The 27,503-nt window shown below is 40.7% G+C and overlaps 3 protein-coding genes across 3 annotated transcripts; 2 read left to right on the forward strand and 1 right to left on the reverse strand.

Annotated features, from left to right (window-relative positions):
* Positions 1 to 138: 138 nt before the first annotated feature.
* otol1a (otolin 1a) lies at positions 139 to 16,346 on the reverse strand. The gene is made up of 8 exons (XM_042498357.2): positions 16,206 to 16,346; positions 14,377 to 14,548; positions 9,783 to 9,864; positions 3,190 to 3,313; positions 2,626 to 3,104; positions 2,458 to 2,547; positions 2,239 to 2,310; positions 139 to 1,273 (listed from the first exon to the last, which is right to left on the reverse strand). The coding sequence occupies exons 5-8, from the start codon at positions 3,080 to 3,082 to the stop codon at positions 387 to 389; spliced, it is 1,506 nt and encodes a 501-aa protein (XP_042354291.1). The 5' UTR covers positions 3,083 to 3,104; positions 3,190 to 3,313; positions 9,783 to 9,864; positions 14,377 to 14,548; positions 16,206 to 16,346; the 3' UTR covers positions 139 to 386.
* Positions 5,987 to 20,034, forward strand: ppm1la (protein phosphatase, Mg2+/Mn2+ dependent, 1La). Its single transcript, XM_042498352.2, has 4 exons — positions 5,987 to 6,904; positions 12,681 to 12,855; positions 16,163 to 16,324; positions 17,353 to 20,034. The coding sequence occupies exons 1-4, from the start codon at positions 6,506 to 6,508 to the stop codon at positions 17,706 to 17,708; spliced, it is 1,092 nt and encodes a 363-aa protein (XP_042354286.2). The 5' UTR covers positions 5,987 to 6,505; the 3' UTR covers positions 17,709 to 20,034.
* A 3,012-nt stretch (positions 20,035 to 23,046) lies between these two features.
* arl14 (ARF like GTPase 14) lies at positions 23,047 to 26,866 on the forward strand. Its single transcript, XM_088085433.1, has one exon. It carries the CDS (start codon positions 26,210 to 26,212, stop codon positions 26,738 to 26,740), a length of 531 nt encoding a protein of 176 aa, XP_087941559.1. The 5' UTR covers positions 23,047 to 26,209; the 3' UTR covers positions 26,741 to 26,866.
* Positions 26,867 to 27,503: the final 637 nt, after the last annotated feature.

Below are 27,503 nucleotides of genomic sequence, written 5' to 3' on the forward strand. Positions count from 1 at the left end.
TTACTTCAATTGTTTTCAAATTTGTATTGGCCTCACTGACACAGGGCTTATCTATTGTAATTGCAGTGACTAATGGCTTATAAATTAGCTTCTAGTCCTGGTTCTAAATAAATAAAACTCAAGGGTCATCCATTTCAAGCAGGGTCATTTTTAATGCATTGTTACAAAGAGCGTAAGTGTTGCATACAGCAGTTTAATCAAGCCTCATCCATCTCCAAATACAGCGAGGCAAGCAAAGCATTTGGTTTGATTAGCAGCGAGCGGATTGAGAAGCGGCAGCATTGAGCTGAATCACATTAATTTGACGAAGCAGTGCAATTGGCTGAAGGTTGTGCAGAGTCTACAAGCAGTTAAGGTCAGGGTTCAGTCAAGGTCAGAGGTTGCAGTCACAGGTTTTCCATAGCAGTAGGTTTGGTCTTTGAGTCTGGGTAAAGCAGGAAGCCAGAGAAAGTGCTGTCATCCTCACTGCTGGAGTAAACTCCGTTCCAGTCTCTCAGTGTCTCCAGCCACACCTGATCACCTTCACTCAGCTGCATCAGAGCCAGGTTGGACGCCTGATCAATGTCTTGTCCATACAGAGAGTCCCGAGTCCGCAGCTTCCGCATGCCATTAACCACTAAGGCAGCACGCACGGGTCGGTTGCGCACGGTGATGTGGTAAGTGAATAAGTAGACCCCGGGGTAGGTGACATTGAACTTGTTGAGCGCTGGGTCCCAGTGCCCCTCGCCGTTGTAAAACACCTTATCAAACTTTACCGGCAGGCCGGGTGGAGGGAAGGACCGGCTGGGAAACAAGCCCACACTGAAGGCAGAGCGGACCAGCTCCACACTCTCACCTGGTGAGCCTTTAGGGCCCCGGGGCCCACGCCCACCTTTCACTCCCCTCTCCCCCCTCAGCCCGGCCATGCCCCTCCCTCCTGGAGGTCCTTGGGGCCCTCTGGCACCAGTATCACCCTTCCCTCCCGGAGGCCCTGGCTCCCCTCTTTCTCCCTTTGCACCATCAGTTCCATTTACTCCTGGGGGGCCCATCTCACCTCTTGGACCAGGAGTCCCACGCTCACCCACATCACCTTTCTCACCTGGTAAACACTCGCCTGTGAGTCCCTGTTCGCCTTTCTGACCCTTTGTCCCGGCAACCCCAGGGGGACCCATAGGCCCCTCTCGCCCAGTGTTGCCCTTAGTCCCATTCAGGCCAGGCTCTCCTCTTTCTCCCGGGTCCCCTTTCAGACCGCTGAAGCCACGTTCACCTTTCTCTCCTCTGGGGCCCGGATCACCTATAGTATGTGATGAGATTATATTTACACAAGAAGACATGTTTTAATTGGAATGCTTTAATTTTAAAAGAACAGCGTGTAGGATTTAAGGGGATATAGCGGCATCTAGCAATAAGGATTACATATTAAAACCAGCTAAAAGTTCTCCTGGTTAGAACTCCCTCAATGTGCATAGCTCAGGAGGTTTTCTACCGGCTGAATTATCGGCAGAGTTCTCTTCCTCTCGAAAACAAACAGACAGGGATTAAAACCAGTAAAAACGCTGAATAAAACAGTTTCATGTTACAAATCAGTGTCTCTCAAGTGCTGTTTGGTATGTCTGAGATTGGCTGCTGGCCTAGCACCTGCTGATGTGTCCATACCTTTCTTCTCAGATAATAATAATAAGATTCATACATTAAGAAGATTTATACTTGGAGTCAAATTACGTATCTGCAGAGGTTTCTTCCTCCACGAAACAAATGGACCCTGTGACTTAAGATGGTAAAAATGCTGAATAAAGCAGTTTCATGGTAAACAAATTAGTGTTTTTCCAATGCTCTTATCTCAGAGGGGCTTCTAGTTATGGTGGTCTATTCAAAAATGCAAATGTCCCTATCCAGAGCCAGTATATGGTTTGTTTATTCTGGGCTACTGTAGAAACAACATGGTGCACTCTGTGGAAGAGGACCCGCTCCATATGTAGATATAAACAGCTCATTCTCAGGTAACAAAAACACAACTACTCTTATTTGCAGGTGATAATAGACTAAAGACAACATACTTATTATATTATTTTCCATTTCTACCAATGTATTTGCCTAAATCCTTCACAATGGACCTTTAAAGTAATAATGCACATTTACTAACATCTGTAGGGTGTATTTCTACTTATTTTAATCTAATCTTATTTAGTATGATTAAAAGAGATTCTCTATTATGAATACAATGTTGATACTACTGATATTCTCAAAAAACATACACACCTCTCTCTCCTGGTTTTCCTGGGATCCCAGGGACACCAGGAGGACCCACAGGTCCTTGATCACCTTTGTCACCTGTGGTAGTTTTGATAAATAAAGCGTAGAAAATGACATCCACAAAGTACTTACACAGGACAGCTTTTTGCACAAAAGGAGAGAAGAACAGAGAGAGAGACACGGAGAAGCAATTAAAAAGTCTTCTGCTGTTAAGCCCCCTTGTACCTATGTCGCCATTGAGTCCGTTGGCTCCAGGTAGTCCTGCTGGTCCTGGAGGTCCTCTGGGCCCCGTATCTCCCTTCTCACCTGGTAACCCTGGAAAACAGAGAAAGGTTGAAGATGGAATTTTGAAGTCTAAAAGACAATTTACCTGAAAATGATAATCCATTTTACCTAGAGGGCCCCTCTCTCCCGGCGGTCCTGGTGGCCCTCTCTCTCCCATGGGCCCTATGGGACCTCTCTCTGGCGGACAGCACTCACAGAAATTGAAGAAGCATTCATTGTAGTCAAGGGTATAGTTTCCAAGAGTGTTACCGGGCGGCACTATGGCGTCGGTGTGAAACTCGGTGGAGTAAGTGTCGCTGGAGTAGGTGGTGCTGTCTGTCGGGGAAAGGGAGTAAGCGTCCATCATGACTTCAGTTGTCTCATCTGTGTGCAGGCTGGAAGGGGATGGGGTCGTGGTGGTGGTCCGTCCAATTCCACCACCCCCGCCTCCGCCGCTGCCCCCAGCTCGAGGGGGCTTCTTGGTGGTCTGAGGTTTGGGCCAGCGCGTTGTTCTGGCGCTGGAGGTCAGCACAGCCATCAGTACCACGAGGAGAGTGGTCAGGAAGACAAGGCGAACAGAAGGCATACTGAGGGCTCGACAAAATAAGCTGTAAAGGAGAAGAGTGGAAGAATATAAACTAAACAGGTGCAGTACTTTTTTCGAAGTATAATATAGCAAAAAGTGCACCTTACCCTCTGATGTAAATGCTTCTGAGTCTTCACTCCATCCCCTCCAACTAGTGATTGATGCAGGAAGCCTCCTTCCTTCCTTATATTGCTCCAGTAGCCCAAAGAGAGAACAAGGGACAGAAAACACCTGGGGTTATTAGGAGGTAGGTGGGCTGGCAAGAACAGATTACATGACTCCTGAGGGATATGAAATAAAGCAGGTTGCATACAAGGAAAGACTTTAGTCTTTGTGATATGGGATATGATTCAAGGGCCCGAGAGTGTGCACACTGCTAAAGCGTTGTTCACACACATACTTGCTTTGTACACAAACAGCAGAAATATAAAGTTACGCAAAACAGATTGACAGAACATGTAAGCATACAGTATACACACACAAACTCACACATTGTCAGTGATGAAAAGCATATCATATGAAGGTGCAACACCTCGCAGTGATCACACCATTTGGCAGCACCTCAAAGCAGAAAATGGATCACCATACACCCAGTGGGAGAGGGATCAATGTCCCAAAACAGACGACGTGGCAACATTGATCCAACCGTTAGACTCCTTGATCAAATCAACCCAAAGAGCCCAGTAAACCTCATGGAAACCTGGTCCCACTGAGCTGAGCTTTATATGTCTCAGAAAGTGTGCTGGATGCTGTTTCAAAGCTCTGACACTGACTCGGATTGACTCCTCTTGGTTGCTACAGTTCCCCACAAAATTCAGATGAGGAGCAGTTTGATATGCACGTGACAAAACAATAGAAGAACAACTCAAAAGAGCACAAAGGCAGAGAAGTTCACCACGGACATCTATAATTGTCTAGCTGAGCATATATCCTGACAAACAGCCACCTAATCGGCATAAAAAATATTTTGTACACATTTTTAGTTTTGTTTCATTTTCACATTATTTTGTTTTAGATTTTTTGAAACTTTGTAAATAGAAACCACGTATTAATGATTAGGAAAAAAAGGTTTTTTGCTTGAAATACCTGGTTTTGAGGGATCAATCTCTGCTGGAAAAATAGCAATGGGTTGCCACAAAACACCTGTATTTGGTATATGAAAAGCAGCTGGAAATACAGCAATGACTCACTAAAACACAACTGATTTAGCTGTTTGTTGGTCTGAAACTGTGGTCTGCTGCTTGGCAGCCTTCCCCCCAATTCACCCAATTCACCTCCCAAAGACAAAGTGAACACATTTACTATGTCAATTTACAAATATTGACATGATACATATGAAATGTGCAAATGTATCACATCCATAGTTAGCAGAAATGTGTTTTTATGTAACCTCTGTTGTAAACCAGGAATGTTTGAAATAAAAAAGAGACCCATAAAACCTTTTAGGTTTAATCCCCTAAACACCCCTCTTAAGTCTGTCATTGGAATAAAAAACACCTATCGACATGGGGCCCAAGTCCCTGGGGTGTCAGGGGCCCTCCTGGCCTTCACCTGCAAAATCTCACTTGAAGAGAGAAACTCAAGATTATCACAGACACACAAAACAGCTACAAAGAGATGCAAAACAGCTGCAGGGATTTTAAATAATAACAGACACAAACAGAGAGCCACTTACAAAATGAAAACAAGCAAGAGGCTAAAATTACAACAAGGAGACACAAAGAGATGCATAAAAAATACAAAGAGATGCAAAACAACAAAAAAGAGGTTAGCATTTATTATTATTGTGGTGTCTTGCTCCTATGTAGGAGACGTGGTGGGACTTTCTGCATGTCTTGGCCAAGGGGCCCATTGTCTTAGAGTCTGTCAAAGAATCAAGATTCAAATTATTTAATACTTGTATAGTTGCACCTTTCAAAACAGAAAAAGGCCTAACTTTCTTTCATAACACCTTCTTTTTTAAGTTGCTGAACCTTTAACATCCTTAGTTGAGTTTGAGGTGAAAAACCATGACATCAGATCACAGCCAACTCTGAATTGGGGAAGACTGGTTTCCAGCACCCTACTACTGGAACAAGCAGCAAAAGAAACTACTGCAGGGCTTTAAAGTTCTGCCTCATTTAATTTTCAATAAAATTTGTGACTGTTTTAAGTGGTGTATGTGTGTGTTTGTGAAGACTGCTTTGTGTGAATTGCCATGATATACAGGTATAATATTGATGACTGTCAGAGGTGTGTGAATCCAGACAGCCACCAGAGGGAAGTGTTTGGTCAGTGCTGTAATCACATCGAAACAAAGGCCTATTCTCAAATTTAAAACTGGGCAGTAACAGCTATATTATGATCTAAAGTAAGTTATTATTATTTCATGCAATTTTTAATGTAAATTCAATTTTTGTTGCATGTGTATTGTAGCAAATTTATAGGTAAGTATGTCTCCACAATATGGATTATTTTTTCTTGCGATTATATTTTATTATGGGCCTATTCTATTATATCAATTGATGTCCAGCTGTTCATAAAAAAAGTAAGCGGGGCCATAGATGTTCCGTGATGAATGGCAGATAATTTGGAGTGAAACTGTATCTAGATTTGACATCAGCATGATGTGTCATGGGCTATTATCCTGGATGACATCATCATTTCATTCCGCAGCCACCGCCATTGGATCCAATGTTTCGCTTGTGCATCGTACGAGTTTGCAGCTGCGCACTCTTGGCAGCGCCGACTACGTTTAAGGAATGAGCCTTGTCAAGGTAGGCACTATAGAAAAAGACTTCCGCTAAATGCTTTCAAAATAAAACCTAAACGTAAAAAACATCCATTTATACTCTGCTCGTGTGTTTGATTTATTGCGTCAACCACAGCTGATTTCCGGGAAAATTCTTGGTGGTTTGACACAACTCAAGAATGGAGGTGTGTGAAAAATGAAATGTTGATGCGGAGACTGAACAGACACAAATCGGAGAGAGGAAACGGGGTCAGCGACGGAAAAGGAGGACACTCTTATTCACATCGTCGACTCTCGCCCCCCGGTGACTCCCATGTCTCGTGTCGGGGTGGGTCTAACCCAAAATATCCGTCATCCTACAATGGGCTGTGGGAGATCGGCTCGACTCGGAGAATTCTCTTGCAGCTGTTCAGAGAGCCGAAGATAGGACCGAGATAACGGACCGAGTCAATGACGGTGGCCTGCCCGCTTTTGTCCTGCGCTCCCCGGCCCGGTGTCTGGCAGCCCGCCGCGCACAGTGCGTAAATGCGCCCCTTGTAGAAAAGTCAGGCCTCCGAGGAGCACTTTAAATGTTGAAATTCAGTCTTTGTCGGACATCGTGGTAGTGAATCGATTTCTTCATAGTTCCGCTGAGCGGATGGAGTGAATTGTGCAAAAGAGGAGAGAGACAGACCGCAGTTTGGTTGCGTGTGATGATAGGAGACACAATGACGCTCTTGTCTCTTCTGGGTCGGATCATGCGTTATTTTCTCCTCAGGCCGGAGACATTGTTTCTGTTGTGCATAAGCCTGGCGCTGTGGAGTTATTTCTTCCACACGGACGAGGTGAAAACCATCGTCAAGTCCAGCCGGGACGCCGTGAAGATGGTGAAGGGGAAAGTGGCGGAGATGATGCAGAATGACCGACTGGGAGGCCTCAGTGTCCTGGACGCAGAGTTCTCCAAAACCTGGGAGTTCAAGAATAACAACGTAGCTGTGTACTCCATACAGGGGAGGAGAGATCACATGGAGGACCGTTTCGAGGTGCTCACCGACCTCGCCAACAAGAGCCACCCGTCCATATTCGGGATATTTGACGGTCACGGTGGAGAGGTAGGCTGGGGGGGGGGGGGTTACACACAATGATTTCACTGTGATTTTGTTTGGACACATTCAGACCCAAAGACCTGCTGCTGCTCACATGATAGCATCAGCTGGATTGGCTGGATTGAACAGAGCAGACAGAAAAAGAGCTCTTTAAAGAGAGTGAGAATTGCTGTTTTTCCCCTTTTTTTAGGTGTAAACAAAAAAAAAGTAAATCTATTATCACTATCATACTAGGCAAAAGTCAAAATTCTATATCATATAAAAAGTTCAGGGGAGGGACATTAGGCTACACAACAATAGGTATTACCATGGGGAGATCATGAGACAATGGGCCCTTGGGCAAATATATGCAAAGGGCCCCACCACCTCTCCTACAAAGTAGTAAGAGTTGTCATGCATCTTTTTGTGGTGTCTGGCTGTGTCTCTGTGGTTGTTTTGTGTCTGTTTGGAGTATTTTAGGTTTCTTTGAGGTAATTTTGTGTCTTTTTTGGTTGTTAAATGACTGTCGTAATTGTGCAACTTAGTGAGGTAATTTTGTGATTTTGTGTCTCTGTGTGCGCTGAAACTTTGGGTCCTGGGCTTGTGCCTTGTATGCACGTTGAGTAATTCATGCATGGTCACTTTGCATTTGTTTGAACTCACCCAGACCCAAATACCTGCTGCTTATGTGCTAACATCAACTGAATTCAAAGCACTGAGAAAGGAAGCTGTTTGGAGAAAGCATATGGCGAGAATAGTCGCTTTGGGGTATTAATATTAGGGCAGGGAAATTAGGCTTATAAATCATTTAAAATATAGAAAATAACAACCAGTAGGACAAGGCCAACTCTCTGCTCAGCACCACAGAGATGCTTCTATAGGATCACAATTATTAGTACTGGGATTCAGACACACACCACTTGAGTGACTCGCCCCATTTTCAAACAGAACAACAGAACAATCCCCTTCCCCATCATTGTATTCTTTTGTGTAAACACCTCCTCAATCCCACTGCCGATGAGGGAGTTGACTCTAGATTCATCACAAAGACTGTGTGTGTGTGTGTGTGTGTGTGTGTGTGTTTGTGTGCGCATAGGGGTTAGTGATGTATGCAAGGGTTTTGTCTGTCTTTCCTCCTCCCTGTGTTGTCAAGGGTCAGCCGTTTCTCATGGCTGCCTTTAAACCACGTGTCCTGGACGCCATCTGTCACATCACCACCACTGTCCCCAAGAGACTCCAGTGTATAGCATATTTCACTGAGTGACGCTGGACAAGTTCATTATTTAAAACCCAGTCTTCCTCTTTCACATTGGTTATTCTTATATTTTAATAAACACAACAAGAAAATCTTTGAGAGACATGGAGAACTGTAAACTGTCCATCACAAAGTCCAACCCAGGGGCCACTCATGGCCCTTGGACAGATTTTAAACAGCCCACAGCTTGTCTTGCAAAATATTCTACATGAGGTCTGCCACGCAATATTGGTTAATTAAGCAACACTTTGCATATTTTCCGCTCATGGCAGGTATATCATACAGTTTGTAGATGTACACCAAGTGCTGAACTTGTGTGTTTTCATAAAGATTTGATAAACAAGAAAACAAAGAAGCGTAACGATAGCAACAGTGAGAGCCGTCACTTTCAGTAGCGGTGGAAAGTTGAAAACTTTTTCCATGGAAGATGAAACACTGTATGTATGTATGTGTGTCTTGTATGCGATCATTTTCAGTAACCTATATAATGCGAGAAGCAGATGGCCCCCAATTTTTTTCTCATTATTTTATCTGGACCCCATTCAAAAATTTGGACAACCCTGCCCACTTCCACTCCGTTTCCTGTTCACACAGAGTAAGGGTGGGCAATAAGGCCTTAAAATAATGGCACAATATTTCAGAGTATTACAGTAGTACAATACTCTTGTTGATTTGACAAAAAAAGTGAAAAATATATATATAATATTAAAAACTAAACAAAATATCTAAGCAACAGTAACCGGTATCAGACTTGCTCTCAGCTATAGCAGTTTCACGTTATTATGTCAACACGTTAAAATATTGCCATGATCTTGACATCAACTTTTCTTTTCACATTAAAAATCGTTGTATTATCGTGAACGATATGATATGGCACACCCCTAACGCGGAGGCTCTGCCACATCAAGAGCCATCCCAAACCAACTAGTAGAAGTGGGTTCTAAAACTCTCCAAGAGCGAGCTTGCATCAAGATTTCTGACCCACTTGCACCACTGAGTGAGCGAAAAAAAAAACAATCAACGTTAACCTCTATGTGCAACTACATTTGGTTTAATTTGATTTTAGAAAAAATACTAAAGGACCTAACCATTCTCATTTCTTGAAGACAGCTGCAAGAGCACCATTGGGTTGTTTTCAATCGTAGAGAGGGAGACAACAAAAAGAGAGCAGAGAGTATTTACCCATCTGGATTGCTCCATCTATTCCTGTCTTTAAACAAATGTTTATCTTTCCTGCCTGTCCTTTCATCTCTCTTTCTACCCTTTTCTACTTTTTCTATCCTGCGAGTGTTTTTCCCCTTTTTTTCAGTCAAATTTGCATTCCTGTACATATGTGTTCACATGTGTTTGCTTGTTTTCCCCTTCTTTTATATCCTTTCTCTATCTTTCAGTGGTTGAAAAGATTGGGTCACTCTGACCTTTGCTATTATAGGGCGTTAGCATCAATACACAAACCTCATCCTGAGATATGGAAACATACACACACTCACTCACACACTCTCTCTCACACACACACACACACACACACACACACACACACACACACTCACACACACACACACTTCCCAGTCTAAAAACTAAGCACTAATGCAGATATTAAATCGATGGGAGACGAGTGATTTTATGGGTCATTCTGGAAAGTTGTGTTACCTTCTGGGACTCTTGATGCTAATGATGTTGTCGGGAAATTTTCAGCATGTGTGGAGATCCAAGTTCATGCAGGTTGGCACAACTGTAAACACAAACAAACATTACCAATATTAAATGAAGCGATGCCGCCAAACCAAATACAGGCTGATAGAACAGGCTGTCTCTGGCAGTGCAGTTAGTTCCTGCTCCGAAAATATGCAGGGAGTTTCTCAAACACGTCTCTGTTTTTTTTTCTTCCTGTATTTTTATCAAGGCTGTGAGTTATGGCTCCAGAATTATAAAAGTCAGCACAAGCTGCTGCTCCCCTTTGAAAATGATATACTGAGACTGTTTGCTGTAAAAGCAAACTTTGAGTCATTTACAACTTTAACAGGCTTTCACACTACTAATGCATAAAAATGAATTAATAGTTATAGAGGGACTCAAGGGGAAAGGAGGATTAAATAAAGTCATGATGTCAATAAGAGCTCCACAATGAAAATTAATTAACCTTTAATAAAGTTGGTCCAGTATTTTACATTCACTTATTAAATCCTCAGAGAGTGAAAATATTTGAGTAATTTATGGCGTCTGTAACTGGCTCTGGCGTTTTCAGCTGTTTGCGCCAAATGGAAATTTACACCTGAAGCTTTTTTCCTGATAGAGGCTCTCTGAGTGCCCCTCTCTCTCCAATTAAAGAAATGAATGAGTATACTTGTTCAGCAAAATGGAAAGAGAGAGAGGTGAGGGGGGGCAACAGGAAGAGATGGTTAAACTCTGGTGATTATTGGGAATATCACAATCGCTTGTAGGTCCCGTTCCCTTATATTTTACTCCCAATTCCATCTAGATTTAGGAACATTTAGGAGCATTTAGTGGCATCTGGCTGTGAGGATTACGCATTGCAACCAGATGGGACTTCCCACAGTTAGAATTCCTGTAGTTTCCATTGTTCAGGAGGTTTTTACCATGAGCCTAATTATCCACAGAGATCTCCTCTCCATAAACAGACCTGGTGATTTAAACTGGTAAAAACACTGAATAACACAAATCAGTGCAAAACAGTGTACCTGTTAATGAGTGCTCATATTTTTTCTTTGATAACTTAAGAGCCAGAGGTTCAGGAGGTTTCATAGCAAGAGAAGAATAATCTGCTCAGGTTTCTTCCTCTCCAAAACAAATGGACCTGTTGATTTAAACCGGTAAAAACCCCTGAAAAAAGCCATTACATGTTAAAAAAAAAAAAAAAAAAAGTTTTTTCGACAATTTTCACCAGGACTGGGGATATGAAATATGTTCTCTATCAATCGGGGCATTAAGATGATGAAAAAAATTCCCATTTTAGATCTGATTCGGCAGCATTAGCATAATGGGAATCTTGGCAGAGAAAATGAGGGAAGAAGCAGATAAATAAGGGCAGGAACAGGAGGAGGGCAAGTGAGCTAGAAGATGTGGAGGCTGTTCAATAATTCAGCACAGAGCACCTGCTGTATGAAACCAAAAAAGCACTCGTCTAAATTTGAGTTGCATATTACCACAGGGGAAGGGTGATGAAATGGATATGTATAATACATTGCAGCCAGTTATATGAATGAACTTCTCATCCTATGAAGTAGAAAATAAAAGCACCTCCAACAACAAACAACTAACATTTTTTTATGCAGTATTTATAATTTTTGGGCTCTTGGGGGCAAGCTGTTAACACATTTTGACAAATATATATATATATGCGCTTACATAAATATACCTCATAAAGTTGTTATGAGGAACATGTTCGAAAAAAAGTGGCCTATTTACACATGACTGAACAACATTGATTTTCATTTGATGTTGTATTTTTGGCCACCTGACAAAATAAACTCTTCTTTTAGCTCTGTTTCAGTCTCCACAACCCCTGAGGGAAATATATGGCTCTTTGCTGTTCAGTGCTCAGCCAGTAGTTTTCAGCAGGTTTATTAGCACTTTTTAGGAGGATGGTTCAGATCTTTTGAGGTGAGTTTGTATGAGACTATTATCCATAGTGTGTATTACATACAGTAGATGTCATTAAGCGCCAACCCCATTTACTGCTGTGGAGGGGTCGATGACGAAATGCATTTTCGCCATCTATAGAAAGTCACACCTGAAAAAAAAACAATAACAGTTTAAGTGTACACTATACTTAGAATATTTTCACTGTTTTACTTTGCCGTTAAACAGCTCTCTCCAAAGGGGAGGCTGTTATTGGTGTCAGTTTCTCATCTGTGCTGTTGTCAAAACCATTAAGAAAAACAACGAGTCCACTGAGAAAAACATACATTTTAAGTTGCTAAACATGTGAGCTGCTGGTCGACCACTACCTCGATTGATTTGTTTGTGTTATCATGTGGCCTTGGTGAATGCAAGGTAACGCTTTCAAATGCCAAAGTCACACATGAACGCAAACAAACTATCAGATTACGTGTTCAGCGATGTAAAATGAATGTTTTTCTCAATGGAATCTGGCTGTGAAGAGGGCGATATAACGGCTTCAGTTCCCTCTCAGAACTGATAACAAGGTAAGCAGTGAAACCTCTAAACTAGTGTTTATCTACACTAATATTGATGTGGGACATTTAAGGTGGCTAATATATGTTTTGTTGCTAGAAAGCAGTAAAATGCTTAGCGTCTGCAGTGGTGGCCCTGACTATGGATAAGTACCTCACAAAACCCCACTTCAGAAAATCTGAACTATCCCTTTAGGTTGACAACAGAGTGAACAGTACAGTCATGCACTGAAAAATCCTCCCGTAGAGCTGAGAGTAGCTGCAGAATTGGATGGAAATTTCCAAACTTTTAAACTGATTTGATGCCAAAACAGCTCCGTGCATTGCCTTTACTTATTCACCTTCCGGTGTCTAACCCTCTTTGTGTCTCCCCTTCCCTCCCCCTCTCTCCCAGGCTGCAGCTGACTATGTGAAGGCCCACCTGCCAGACTCCCTGAAGCAGCAGCTGCAGGCCTTTGAGAGAGAGAAGAGAGAGAGTGCTCTCTCTTACAGCAGCATTCTCGAGCAGCGCATCCTGACTGTGGATCGTGAGATGCTGGACAAGCTGTCTGCCAACCACGATGAAGCAGGTCAGAATACGGAGGAGAGTGGTGGGAAGTGTAGATATGTATATTATTATGTATATGTGTGTGCTGGAGACACTTTATGAGCCAACAGAGAGGAGACAGGGAGACTCGTGGGAAAGCTGAATGAGGGTCCTGGGAAGCGAAAATAACCAGCTGAAAAAAGCTGAAACATCCCAAAATCCCACCCACACATATGAAGTACACACACAAATACATGACAAACTTAGCAGACATGTGTCTCTTCGCTGTAATACATTTTTATCAGAAACTATACATTTCGCTTGAATTGCTCTGCACCGTAGCAGGGTGATGTCTCAAGCAGTGGCTTGTTCGGCATTCATGCCTCTTACAGGATGCAGCACCTCAGCAATCAAATAAAATGTCACATTTCCTGCATAATATCCTGTCAACACAATGACATTTACCTCTTTGACTGTTTCGCTACACTTGTAATACTGACTGAGAAGAAGTGAGACTGCTGTGTTGTAACATTATGCTGCTGCACACTGACGTTAGTGTAGCTGATACTCTGCGCTGATGTGAAATTTAGAGCTGCAGTCCAGATCGATCAGTTGGTGGCATTTGATACACCGACCTCAAAAAATTGTTGTTTTTGGCCTCTTGTTTTACCTTATTGTTTATTGTTTGGTGACAGTATGGCATTGTGTCAGTTCAGCATATTAATGACACAATGATAACTTCTGTCACTCTCTCTCTCTCTCTCTTTTTCACTCTCTCTATTTGTCATAGTTGTACTTAAACTATGTGTCTCCAATTATCTATCATTTTTACACAGAGATTGCGCTATAGGGCTGCTACAAAGTCCCTTTTTTATACCTCCATTGCCTTTTTACACATAACCAAACAATGTAGACATAATGCCACTACAGTATGTGATTTAGATAGCATGCTGGCATCGCAGAATCAAAAGAGGTGTGACGGGTGTGACCTTTAACACAGCAGCGTTAGTCCCTAGTGTGACATATATCATACATGTCAGCAGCGCCTGACATGTATGATATATATTTTGTTAAAACAAAAGCAATGACAATAACAACAATTTAAGGTCCCTGTTGTATGGCAGCTGATGTCTTCCTTTGCAGGGACATTTATGGATGCTGTTATTCTTCTTTGAATTAGGTGCTAAGTGCTGCAGCTGCTAGCTGCTCATTAAATCTCCTGCAGTGGGTTGCATATGTAACAAGCAGTCAAAACGCCACACCCATCAAGCCCATAATCCCGTCTTGCCAGCTGTCCTTTTTACATAGACACTATTTCGGCGCCGTTACTACCTCCCTTGCCGGCTCAAAGGCAAAACAACTCTGTCCCCCCATTCCCCAATTGTACCTTTAATAAAGAACAGCAAGGCGGCATAGCAGTGCAATAATACTGCCTCAAACAGGCTGTGTAAAAGGGGTTAACATTTGATTTCAGAGTACTGAAAATAAATTACTCCAAATACACATTAGTTTGCATTTTAATACATTTTCACTTTCACTTAGCATTACAGTGTGTGCAACTTACCTCAATGTGTTTGTGGATGTTAGAAGAGGACTTTTAAAAGTGGAGGTCTCAGGTCAGGGATTGTCCCTGGAAGTCGCCTCTTGTTCTGGGTTTTGCTCTGTCATCATCGCATCGTGGTCGGAAGACAGGACACAAGACTACTTTTTCTTCCAGGCAGCTGTCAACTTGGCATCTGCAAGAGACGTAGAGCAGACTACCTGTAACAAAGGTATAAATGGCAAATGTAGTGAAGTTAAAAGTAGGTTCAAAAATATACTTATGTAAAAAGTACAAGTACAGTAAAAAAATTAATCAAAAATACTCCCTCCTTAAAAGCTACTTTTTTTTTTACTAGTGTGTTACATGTAATATTTTACTACACATGTAACATGTGTAAGTGCATTTCTTGAAATAATCCACACAAACAGCACCACACAATAAATAACCTGCAAAAGCCTTCACCTTGCTCAAAATCCTTAGGATATATTTGAACGTTAATATTTATATCAGTTAACGTGTCAGTCCCATCAGAAGTCCTAGTGTCATTGTTTACAAACAAGATAGTCAAAATGTTTAGCCATGTTGTTAGTAAGTATTTTCTGATGTAAACTATGGCTAAGGTTTTGATGATGGTGACTAAAAATGCACAAGGCTGCACTTTTTCTGTAAAGCATATATCAGTTTCAACAGTACAAAATTACACATTACTGTATGTATGAGATGCAGTAGATTGCCACTTGTGAACAGGATTCACATTCATTTTTAACTTTAATGTTTGTAACTCGTGTACAGAAAAGGTTGTTGCAATACAGAAAAGAAGAAGACCAGACAAGTTTTACAACACTGCATTGCACAAAAAAACAACAAACACCACTAAAGCAGAACTGGACAAGCAGTGCTGAGCCTCTGAGTGGTTTTAGAGAACTGGTTGATCTAGAGAATTTTACACAGTCCCTTAAATAAGTGAAACTCAAGATTCACCTGACAGCAAGTCATAAATTCAGGACACATTTGCAAAAAAAGAGTCTAAAGTATAGAGAACATGCTTCACGGGTTAGAACAGTTGGTTTCAGCCATTTTGCATGTAAATAATTATGCATTGACCTAATGCCTAAATGTATGTTCTTTTCAATTCTGATCTGATGTACTAAAATGACTGTGGAAAAACTGTAATAACTTGATTCTTCCACAAATTTGTAATCACAAATTAAAGGTCAAACATTCCTAAATCTCATTATAGGTTTATCCACATGTACTCTCAGGCCTGGGGATTAGGTGATGTGTAATCTTTATGAATCACTGTATTTATTATAGCGTGGAATATCAATGTAAATATAAAAGAGGCAGATATTATCACACCACTTGACATTTTTAGTCCTGGAGATATATTCACTGACATTTTCGACTCAGTCCAAGAATGCTCTAAGACTCGTTTTTATCTGAACCTTTGTTTGTTAAACATATAACACTAAACAAACATTAACTTTATTTCTATTATTTGCTACATAAACTATGATTGTTTTGTGTGATTATTAAATCTGGCACAGAAAGGAATTGCAATTACCGTATATGGATTATTTTCACTTGCAACATAGGGCAGTTTGATAGCAAAAAACCTTTATGCAATGTTTTGTGAACCATCACAGGCTACAACAAATGTTATGGTGTGATAAACCCCAAGTTTCTGTTATTATCTGTGTTTTTAAAATAAACATGTGGCTAGATTTGATTCAGAATTGTTGAGACATTTTCTAAAAACATTTTTCTAAATTCCTCCTTGTCCTCTTTTCTCTTTTTTTCTTTGCAGGAACAACATGTCTAATAGCGCTGCTGTCAGACAGAGAACTCACCGTAGCAAACGTTGGAGACTCCCGTGGTGTGTTGTGTGATAAGGATGGCAATGCTGTTGCATTATCCCATGACCACAAGCCATACCAGCTCAAAGAGCGCAAGAGGATCAAGAGAGCGGGTACATGATGAGAGACACAATCCTGTAATATAAAGCACAAAGTGAATATACCTGTACTGCACCCTCATGTGGATGAATTTAGGATCCTCTGTTGCCATCTGTTGGTGTATTTAGGAACAGCATTGTGTTAAACAAAGCTGTGATCAGATTTAGATGAAATAGAAACCTTTGGAAGCCCATTTCTTGGTTAGGGTTAGGATGGTAGTGGTATGAAAAAAATATCATATAAATCAATATAATGAGAAGCTGTCACAAAAATAATGACTTAGTATCTAAAAATAATGAGGAGCTTTCTTTAAGTAATGACTCAGTATCTTAAAATATTGACTGACCATAATCAGAATGAGTCATCTCAAAATGATGACATAGTATCTCAAAATGATGACTGACTTATCTAAAAGAAAATGCGTTGTTATCTTAAAATAATGAGTTAGTATTTAAAAAATAATGACAGGCATCTCCAAATAAGTCAGTATCTTAAACATTATCACTTAGAATCTCCAAGTATTGACTGCTTTATCTCAAAATAATTACTTAGTATCTCTAAATGTGAAGATTGTCTGAATAATGTGTTATTATCTCAAAATACTGAGTAGCTCTCAACATAATGACTGGCATCTCAAAAATAGTTAGTATCTCAAAACAATGGCTTACTTATCCCAAAACAATGAGAAGCTTCGTTAAAATAATTAGTATCTTAAACAATTGACTGAGTTTTCGCAAAATAATTTCTACATATTACATGAGGCTTTTTTAATCAAGACAGTTTCTCTTTATAATGATTTACAGGATATTTTTTGTTTTAATCAAATTGGGGGAAATGGCCTTACGTACAGTTAAGCTGTGTGATTAGAGTATTTTTACAGGTGAGCTCTGTTTAATTATCTCAAATGGCTTCCGTACTTGAGACATCACTTTTCAAGCTCAGTTTGGTTTGCTGTCAAACCAAACTCAAAACAAACTCAAAAATATTTCCACATTAGCAGATCATAAGACTAAATGTTCTAATTCTTATGTTTCCCCTCCAGGAGGTTTCATCAGTTTTAATGGATCCTGGAGAGTCCAGGGAATCCTGGCAATGTCGCGCTCTCTGGGGGACTACCCACTGAAGAACCTCAACGTAGTCATTCCCGACCCCGATATCATGACCTTTGACATGGACAAGCTGCAGCCAGAGTTCATGATCCTGGCATCAGATGGCCTGTGGGACGCTTTCAGCAATGAGGAGGCCGTTCGGTTTGTCCGCGAGCGTTTGGACGAGCCTCACTTCGGCGCCAAGAGCATCGTCCTCCAGTCTTTCTACCGCGGCTGCCCCGACAACATCACCGTCATGGTGGTGAAGTTCAAAAGTGGAGCTGGGGGGAGCAGCAAGGCGGGGGAGTAGGTTGGTTTAGGGAGTGACATTGTGATCAGTGTTTGCAATGATTTTCCAGTCTTTAGGGTGGAGCAGCGAGTGTGAACAAAGAGGACTAGAGCAAGTTTAAGTTTGACACTGAGAACAAGTGCATATATACATACATACACACACATGCGCAAACAGGCCTACACACACGTGTGCACACAAAAACAAGCGAAAACTACATTTTGTTTTGGTTGTATGTTTCTAATTGAGATAAGGGCATTCAAACACAAGCCAATGTATTGATGAATACAAAAAAATATGGAAGTTCTCCAGCAGTGGAGATGCATAGACATATACACCATACAGGGGATTTTCTCCTAACCAGCACACATTAGACTGTGATTGATTTACTACTGTTTACTGTACATGCACATGAATGGTACAGCTCCACTGGAGGCTTCTTCAGAGGAGGCGTTAACTAGTGCCTATCCAAGATTAACTGTGCGACCACAGGAAGCTACTGAAAATGGATTTGCAAAATTACCACCCTGCTTGCTGCATTTTGATGATGCGCTCAGGTGATGTGTGCGTCTGTTATATTTTTGACCTGAAAAATGTTGCCAAATATAAAAAGACTCCAGTGGATCCATACCTTTATTACTTTGAAGTGATGCTGCACCCAAAATCTAACTTTTGAGTATCAAACACTCACCACAAGATGTAGGAAGTAAGATGTTCACCATTTGTAGTTTACTCCTCTGGGTGCAGTCAGCTTGGAGCTGTGTCACAGTGGAAAAAAGAAACATTAATATGGAGTTAAACAGCAGGAGCTCTGATTGGCCAGTTGTTGTGTGTCTGCAGGACTCTGACCAATCACAGCTACTACTACTTTCACCACTGCTATGTGGGTTGATTTTTAATGAAGGCAGAATCCAAAAACAGAGAAAACTCTTGATGAATTGGAGTAAAAGGGGGCTGCATTAAACAACAGCAAAACTATATAAGACATTCACTAAAACACTCTTGCACAATTAGTGCTGTATATTCCAAGTCCTATTTATCAAGTTGTATGCTCAGTACTTCTTCAACACATATACTTTCACCAAAACCTTACCACTTAAAACACTTCCACATAAACAGTCTCACACGTGGATGAGTAGCACACTTGGAAAAGCGCATGCTTTTGAACTCTGCTGAATCCAGTCCCCTAGTTCATTAATAGACGGGATAAATAGAGTTCTGCTGTCACTCACCCACACCTGTCTCTTGTCAGCCATTGAACTGGCTGGGAGGTGAGATTTTAAAGGAATACACCACCAGAGTTTAAACGCTTGCACTTGCTTAGGAGCATGCTACTTGTATACAAAGGTGTTTGAAATCATAAGATTTGAGTAAAAATGCAAATGCTTGGGAAATACTCAGCATACAACTGGAGAACTGAAGGTTTACCGTTATTAAACGCAGCCTCCCTTGACTTCAGTTCATCGTGAATTTTCGCCGTTTTTGGATTCTTCATTCACAACAGAGACATGCAAGACTAAACAAACATTCCTTGGTAGTAACTGATATACAATTGACACAAAATGAAAATATGGAATATATAAGCAGAACCAAAGATTAAAGGTAGGCAAAGAAGTAAGTGGAATAACAAAAAGCCTTTTTAAGTGAAACGATTCCAGTTTAAAATGAAACATTAACTCATTTGTAATTTAAAGATTGCTTAAGGAAACGGCATAAGGGGTGTAGATAATAATGTAGATAAATAATCAACCTATAACTTTTTAAGGTTAGTGATACTCAGAAAACAGATTTTGGGCAGAGTCTTACTTTAACATACAACACACACACATACACACACAAACAAACAATTATGTAAAAAATGCACTTTTCAGATGTTTATTTTTTTGGAATGATCAATTCTTACATATCAGCAAATGTAAACACTGTATATCCACAATATTACAAGAGGGTTTAAAAAACAGTATGTAGAACCTGATTTAGTTCCTGACCTTCACCTCTTGGTAAAGCAATTTTGTGGAGCTGATTTAAACTGTTCTGTTAAAGTGGTTTTACAGCATCTGTATTGGGGCATGTGCTTTGTCTTACCCATGCTCATGAACAAAGTACATACAGTACCATATATCCATGGACACTGGTGGCTGCCTTTGAACTGGGAAGCACTCAAAACAAGAGGTGCAACAGACTCTGCTGCCTTGAGAAACTGACTACAAGGTGAAACATTGTGAACTGTACAGAAGGAATGTTAGTAGCTAGTAATATGATATGCTCCTGAAGCAATACAACTGGTGTCATCAACAGCAACAACCTGTCAAGGACGGTTTCAGTAAACCATACTTGATTTGCTACAGTTTTGTGTTCAACTACTTTTTATCATCATTTCGTGATCTTTGCATTTTAGAGAAGCCTTTTTTTATTTAACAGTTTACTTAATGCCTTATTTTGGTGTTAACAGTTGAAACCTGAGCAGATTGACTTGATTTCTTTCAAAACATGGGAAGAGGGTGGCTTGCAATTTAACAAGAAAAAGCCCAAACATGAGCAAGAAACAAAAAAAAAAAAAGAGAAAAAAGACGACCTCACGAAAAATGCAAATAAAAAAAAAAGATGTTTTTTTTCTGTAACATAATTTCAAATAAATTAAGAGAATTATACATTTCGTTTTCTGGACATTTTTCCTTGTTTTTTGATCATATTTAATGACCCCACCCCCCACACACCTTTTTACTCATTTTTTGCCGTTTGTGGGACATTTCTTGCCAAGTTGGTCATTATGATTTCCCTGTGTTTTTGAAAGAAATTAAAATAAATTTTCTCAGATTCAAGAGGTGTAAATGCTAATAAAAAGGTGTCTGCATGCAACACAAGAAAACACTGACATTGACCCAGACGTTTAAGGCTTAAAATCCAAATGGGCCAATCAAGGATTCACAGTGTAGTTGATAACGTAAGCAGCCAATCAGGAACTGCATTGCATTAATGACGTAAAAATGCAGGCTTGCAAAACAGCAGACCTAATTGTTCCTGTGGGGAGATTCTTTTTCCCAGTGCTGGATGTTGTCATATGACAGCAAATACAACAGCACACAGTACCCACTTAGACTATAATTTAATTCTATAAACTCTACAATGGCACACATTTACAACATGGACAAACACCACAGCGCAGTAGCAACACAGACAGGGGCGCACACTTGGGGCCAATTCAGCAAGGCCCATTTAAGGAAACTATGGCCGCAAGGATCAGGCTCTTGTCAAAGCAGGGCCCTCTTCACTTCAGTGCTCTGTGTCAGAAGGAAAAGACATTTTCGCTGTTCTTACAACTGGATTTGGCAAAAGCTTGATTCATTAACTGGCTTTGCTGGTGATGAAGAAGATGTTCCTCGGTATAAATCCAATGCTCATTGTTGTTTCGCCACTGATCGGCTAATGGAGGAGCAGATAGGAGAGGCTTTAAAGCTGCCATGCAGATCAGTGTTCACAATGCTTCAGACATGCAACACGGACGCTGTCAGCTGGTATTCAGCAGTCCAGAGGCAGCTGGTTGCTTAATAAGAAATGCCGAATCATGCTGGCAACTCCATTGCATTGCGAAAACCTAATAGTTGTTAATGAGGTACACATCACACACAAAAGGTTTATATAAAGAAATCATATTTTTTAGATCTGTCAGTGTAATAACATTTGTGCAGTAGAGTGCTAACGTGAGGATTGGCGGGAGGAGTTTGTCTTTCAAGGTAAGTACTCCCGCCCACTGACAGTGATTGGGGCGGCAGAGAGTCCAGACGGATACAGAGAGAGAAACATAATGTTGAGCTCACGTCTTCAGGATGGTTTTACCAAGCTAACTGGGTCATGCCTTTGCCAGTGTGGGGAGAAAAAAAATATCACAAATGGGAATAGGTCTATACATGAAACAGTATCCCAGTATATAGGTTTTCATTAAAAGGAGAAGGTCTTATCCAGGTTTCTGAAAAACGGGTGTTTACATGCTTAATCACACAGAGGGGATACTTCAAAAGTCTGCGTCAGCATCAGTAGCAGCGACTTGAATTAGCTTGTTTTGTTTGCCTACATCTCATTTTACTGATGGCTTGAAGGCATCATAAAATAAAAAAATAACTTGAATTATATTACTGTTATTTACACACCAATTTTATGCAGAGTTGCCTTACTAATGTAAAACATAAATTAAGTATAAATTCTTACCAAGTATGACATTTCTAAATTAACAATTTGAAACCTGAGCAAAGCAGCTTTATTTCTTTAAAAAACATGGAAAGAAGGCAATGAGCAACCTATCAAGAAATTACCCAAAATGTAGCAAGAAATTGTAAAAAGTTGCAAAATAATAAACTGTAATTAGCCAGAAATAAAGTAACAGAAAACAGAAAAATACCCTAAGAACTGCTAAAATAAAGAAATATATATATATATTAATAACAGTATTTTTTCTGTGATCTAATTTTAAATACATAATCATAATACTAATATAGTTTTCTTGATATTGTTCCCTAGTTATTTGATAACTCCATTTTTTAGCAAAGTTTTTGGTCATATTCTTGTCACCTTTTAGTTTTTTTTGTTTGTTTTTTTTCTTTCAATTTGCAGGACTCCTAACAAGTTGCTGGTTGCCTCTTTTCTTTCATTTTTGAAAGAAATCCCATTTCAAAGTTTTAAATACAAGAAAACAGATGTCAATCCAGATTTTTAAGGGTTTGCAAGCCCCACTAGTGTTGTATTAGTTATCTTTACATGAAGAGCTAAAATGCATCATAATGTAACTCAAAGCAACCTGTCCTGTTCTGATCCATTCAGATGATGCTGTTATACTTGGCCTATATTTATTCACACAACACATGTTGGTGCATTTTCAGACAACCACACCTGCTGCTGGTCCCTGAAACAGTTGCAAGTACCTTACTCAAGGGCACAGCAAAAAATAGATGCGGAGGAAAAAAAGGTAAGCAATGGCTGATACTCTTGCCTCAATCACCTCTCCATGAATTTGAATCAGTTCTTGTCCCACGCACCGATCTCATGAACGTGTTAGCGATCAACAACTCACTACAAAAAAATGAGGTGGTGAGATGAGAGTGATGTTGGGGGAATGACACGTGACAAATTCTGCGTGTTTCTCAGATGCCTCGGCTTGTGGGACCACTAATAGCTCTCCATGCCATAACTCTGCACTGCGGTCCACAATGTAACTCAACCCCGCTGCAGCCGTCAGGAGGGGCGCGGACAGCCCGGAAGCACTCGATGATGTCAAGTTCAGTGACGGTCTGCACCAGGTGAAGAGACTCAAAATAGCCCGGGCATGGTCTGATCCAAATGCATAAGACGTGCGTTGCAACATTCAGGCGTCTAGTGATCATAAAGTCAAGTGCGTCACACTAAAACTTACGGGAACCCGTTGTCCTAATTACATAGTACATTTGGCACTTAAAAGTGAGACGAGCGCGCAGGCACCAAAGCAACTTGACATTTGTCCAACTCAGACATCAAATCAACTCAGACATCGAATCAAACACCTCTGCTTTCTCTTCAGAGTGTTTTGAATTTAAGTTTCAGTATGGGACAACACGGCTCCAAGTCCTCCATAGAAGCGCGGGTGATTTTCCAGCGATTTGGCGAAGTGGACATGTATCATCGGATCGACGCAAGCTGTTCTCCAGCCCCAGTTGTCCGCATTCAGAAGAAGGTGACCACTCAGTCCGCTTGTCCTCGGTCTTCTCCCCGGACTCTGGAGAAGTTAACACGGCATTCTTGGCCCCAGGGCCCCTGTGACGCCGGGGCGCTGGTGTACGTGATGGACAATCCAACAGGTGGCGTTTGGGTGAAGCCCGGAGAGAAATGGGCCAGATCTTGATTGAAAATAAATAAAATCTTCAGGTGAAATGCAAATGATTTCGTCGATGGAATTGAGTGAAGCGCCTCGTGCTTGGATGCACTTTGTGTGTCCTTAAGCTCGTGCGTCGTCTGAGCAGCAGGATGCCTCTGATTTGGGCTCCTGCGCTGAAGTGCGCTTCCACAGTGCAGCGTGTGGAGTCAAGGTGGATTTACGTAGTCTTCGCGAGATGGGAAGAGTTGGCCGGACTGATCACTGTGATTTATTAATTTAGTCTATATGAGACATTCATATATTCAGTGTCAGGCTGCACAAGAGGAAGACGATGAGATGGGAGTTGTGGCAATTTATGTCATGCACACTGAGATAACGTTTCCTTTGGAAACATGGTGCCATTGTCTTGTTTCCAACATTACTGTGAGCGATTATCTCTGTGTTAGAAAGAATGAAAACACCTCTTTTTTTAATTTCAGAATGTGTAGATCAAGTGCAAAAATGTGTTAAAGGAACAGTGTGTCAGATTTATGGGGATTTAGAGGCACCTAGTGGTGAGATTTGCCGATTGCAACCAGCAAAAACTTCAGGGTTCATTTTTCAGGAGCCAAATAATCTGCAGAGGTCATTTCCACCCCAAAAGCAAAAGAACCAGGAGATTACATTGGTAAAAAATAACAACAACAACAACAAAGAAACGATTAAAGCAATTTCACATTACAAATCAGTGTTTCTCCAACACTGTTTCTCATGTGAGAGATGGGCTGCTAGCCCAGCACCTGCTAATGTGTACTCACCTTACTTTTCTGGTCCAGAAGTTCAGGAGGTTTTTACCATGAGCTGCATTATCTGCAGAGTTCTCTTCCTCTTCAAAACAAATGGACATGGTAAAACTGTAAAAACACAGAATAAAGCAGTTTCATGTTAAAAAATAGTGTGTTTTTTTCAACCCCCTGGTCATGGTGAGTGTGCAGATTTAATTGGCAGAGGGGAAAAACTTAAATGGCCTTATCAAGAGCCAATGTTTGGTTTGTCTGTTTTAGGCTTCTGTAGAAACATGGTAGACCCACTCCCCGTGTAAACTACTCATTCTAAGGTAACATGGACACAACAATTCTTATTTTTAGGTGATTATACAATAAGAAAACACAGTTATTATTTTATTTTCTATTTCTACCCTAAAAAAAACCCTAAATCATACACACTGTTACTTTATGTCAGTACTGAGAGTTGGCAACATTTGGTTGTAAACATCTTTTGATCACAGCTAATCCCAACCACTAAATTAACTTGAGTGGTTTGTAAGCATCGTGCATGCTGGCCAGCTGTGTCAAGGATGAGAAGTTCATCTTACCAACAGCTGACCAGCTCTCATTTTTTTTCTCTTCTTTTTTATCTGATGTGCCTATTTTCTTTTAAAAATGTATCATTGTATGTGATTGCACAAAGAAATGTCAAATGTTTGATATTGAATGTGATGGACTGGAGGTCTATGTTTACTTTGGACTGAAAGTTTGTCCAGACTGTCTCTTAGTAACTGCAAGATAAGGAAGTTTGGGGAAAGTGTTGCATCTGAGGATTTACAACATCCACATGACATTTCACATATCTGTCAACAGGATGTCAGAGTTGGAGTGTGTGGACTGTTTGAAGTGTATGTTTAATGAAGGATTTAATGATGTAAATTGCCATATTATTTTCTTTTGTTCACTATGAGAAGGCTAACGCTGGTTCAGTAAAAAATGGCATTTCTTTCTTTGGCAGGTGAAGTCTGGATATGTTTACATATTGGTTGTCATAGTGAGACAACAATTGCGTTGTTCTGAACCATTTCAGAATGTAATTTCAGGTAAATGATTGTATCTTACATGTCATTTATATATCCAAGGCACTGTGCACCATGGTCTTATAATTCAAAAAGTATTATAACCTCTATTACTTCTCATTTACATACATTTTATTCTCAGAAACCATGTTTACAGCAAGGCACTTTTTAAAAGAAAAACGCATAGCAACGAAATACTTTTGAATCTGATTATTCTTTACTGCTTTTAGACTGTAAACATGAGAGAACGTCTTTCAGAGTGTAATTTCAGCTATGACTGGATATCACCTGTACAATATGTTTGTATCCAAGGCACTGTGCACCATGGTCTTAAATATTAAAAATACTTCTTTACCATTATTTGTTTTCATTCAGAGGTGTTTTATTCTCAAAAAGTTATAATTACATAGTTGTTGTTTTTTTCCAGAAACAAAGCATAGCAATTAAAAACGTTTGAGTTAGAACGTATGTGATTATTCTTTTACTGTGCTTTTTGACTCGTAAACACAGGCACCAGAATGTCGTTCAATAGGCTAAAATAACCGAGGATAACATTTTATAGCCCATGTATGACATGTTGTCATTGCATAAAAAGCGGATGAACAATAGTGTTCTCACAGAAGCCATAACTTTGCATAACTCCACTTATACAGTAAACAAGGGATATACTCTGGTTGGTACAAACTTTGCCCCCTGGTGTGGCGCTTTATCGCAGAGACGTGAGTTATTGTCAGCACTGGCTTATCTATTAAACCCCGGGCAACGCACTAAGCAAACACTGCGTTAAAGGAGTGCTGTAAGTGGAAGATGTGCCTGTCTCGCTTGATTTGACTGTCTTTGTAGCTCCACTTCGTCATGGGACAGCAAGGATCTAAACAACCAGAAGCTCAAGTTCTCATCCTGGGCCTGGACAACGCGGGGAAATCGACTCTCCTCTACAAACTGAAACACAACTTGTCTGTCAGCACTGTCCCCACCATCGGCTTCAATGTGGAAATGCTCGAGGCGAGGAAGAACAGGAAGAGCATCCACTTAACCGTGTGGGATGTAGGTGGTCAGAGGAAGATGCGCGAGCACTGGGAGAGTTTCCACCAGGACGCAGCGGCTGTGGTGTTTGTTGTGGACAGCTCGCGCAAGGAGCGCCTGGAGGAGGCGCGCAGGGAGCTGGAGAAAACACTGAGGAGCGAGCAGCTGCGGGGCCGGCCGCTGGTTCTTATCGCCAACAAACAGGACGTGAACGGAGCTCTGACTGTCACTGAAATCAAGGACACGTTTAACCTGAAAAAGATCTGCTCAGGTCGGGATTGGTTTGTTCAGCCTTGTTCCGCATCGACGGGAGTTGGAGTTGAAGAGGCCTTCAGACGAGTGGTGCAAATGCTTAAATAAAAACATTAAGTTTTATTTATAAGAAATGTGCTATATTCAAAATATGGACAATATAACGAATCATTTTGAAACAAATTATAAATCTATATCTCAACTCATGGCAGCAATAAATCATATTTAAAGAGATGTGACCTTTTTTTTTATTTAAGTATAATACTTTATGATCATGTACACATGAATGGATTGCTAGATGGGCCTACCAGGCACAGTAAAAAAGGGCCCAAGGTGTCAGGGAGGCCACTAGCTTTCACTTGTAAAATGTCACGCAAAGGAACAAGTAGCTAGGAGGAGACTTTAAATGACCACAAAGGGACACAAAAAAGACCAAAAAGAGATGCAAATGAACTGCAAAGAGAGACAAAATATCCACAAGGAGACACAAAACACTACAGAGTGACAGAAAAATGACAAAAAAATAACACAAAATTACCTCAAACAGACCTAAATGACTACAAAAAAACCCACAAAACAAACACAATGAGACACAACATGACAAATAGATCAGAACTACAAAAAAGGCACTAAATTACCACAGAGAGCCCCAAAAAAACATAAAAAGACACAAAACAAACACAATGAGGCCCACATGACTACAAACAAAACACAAAATGTCTAAAATACCCACATAATTACCTCAAAGAGACTACAAAAAGATGCATAATGACCACTAAGAAACGCAAAACCACCACAAAGTGTGCTTTGCTCCTATTAAGAAGAGACGGCCCTTTGCATATCTGTGCCAAGGGGCCCATTATATTATAAT

The sequence above is a fragment of the Plectropomus leopardus genome, chromosome 12 (genome assembly GCF_026936395.1).
Source record: "Plectropomus leopardus strain MGB_pleo_1.0 chromosome 12, ASM2693639v1, whole genome shotgun sequence".
Classification (NCBI taxonomy): domain Eukaryota; kingdom Metazoa; phylum Chordata; class Actinopteri; order Perciformes; family Serranidae; genus Plectropomus; species Plectropomus leopardus.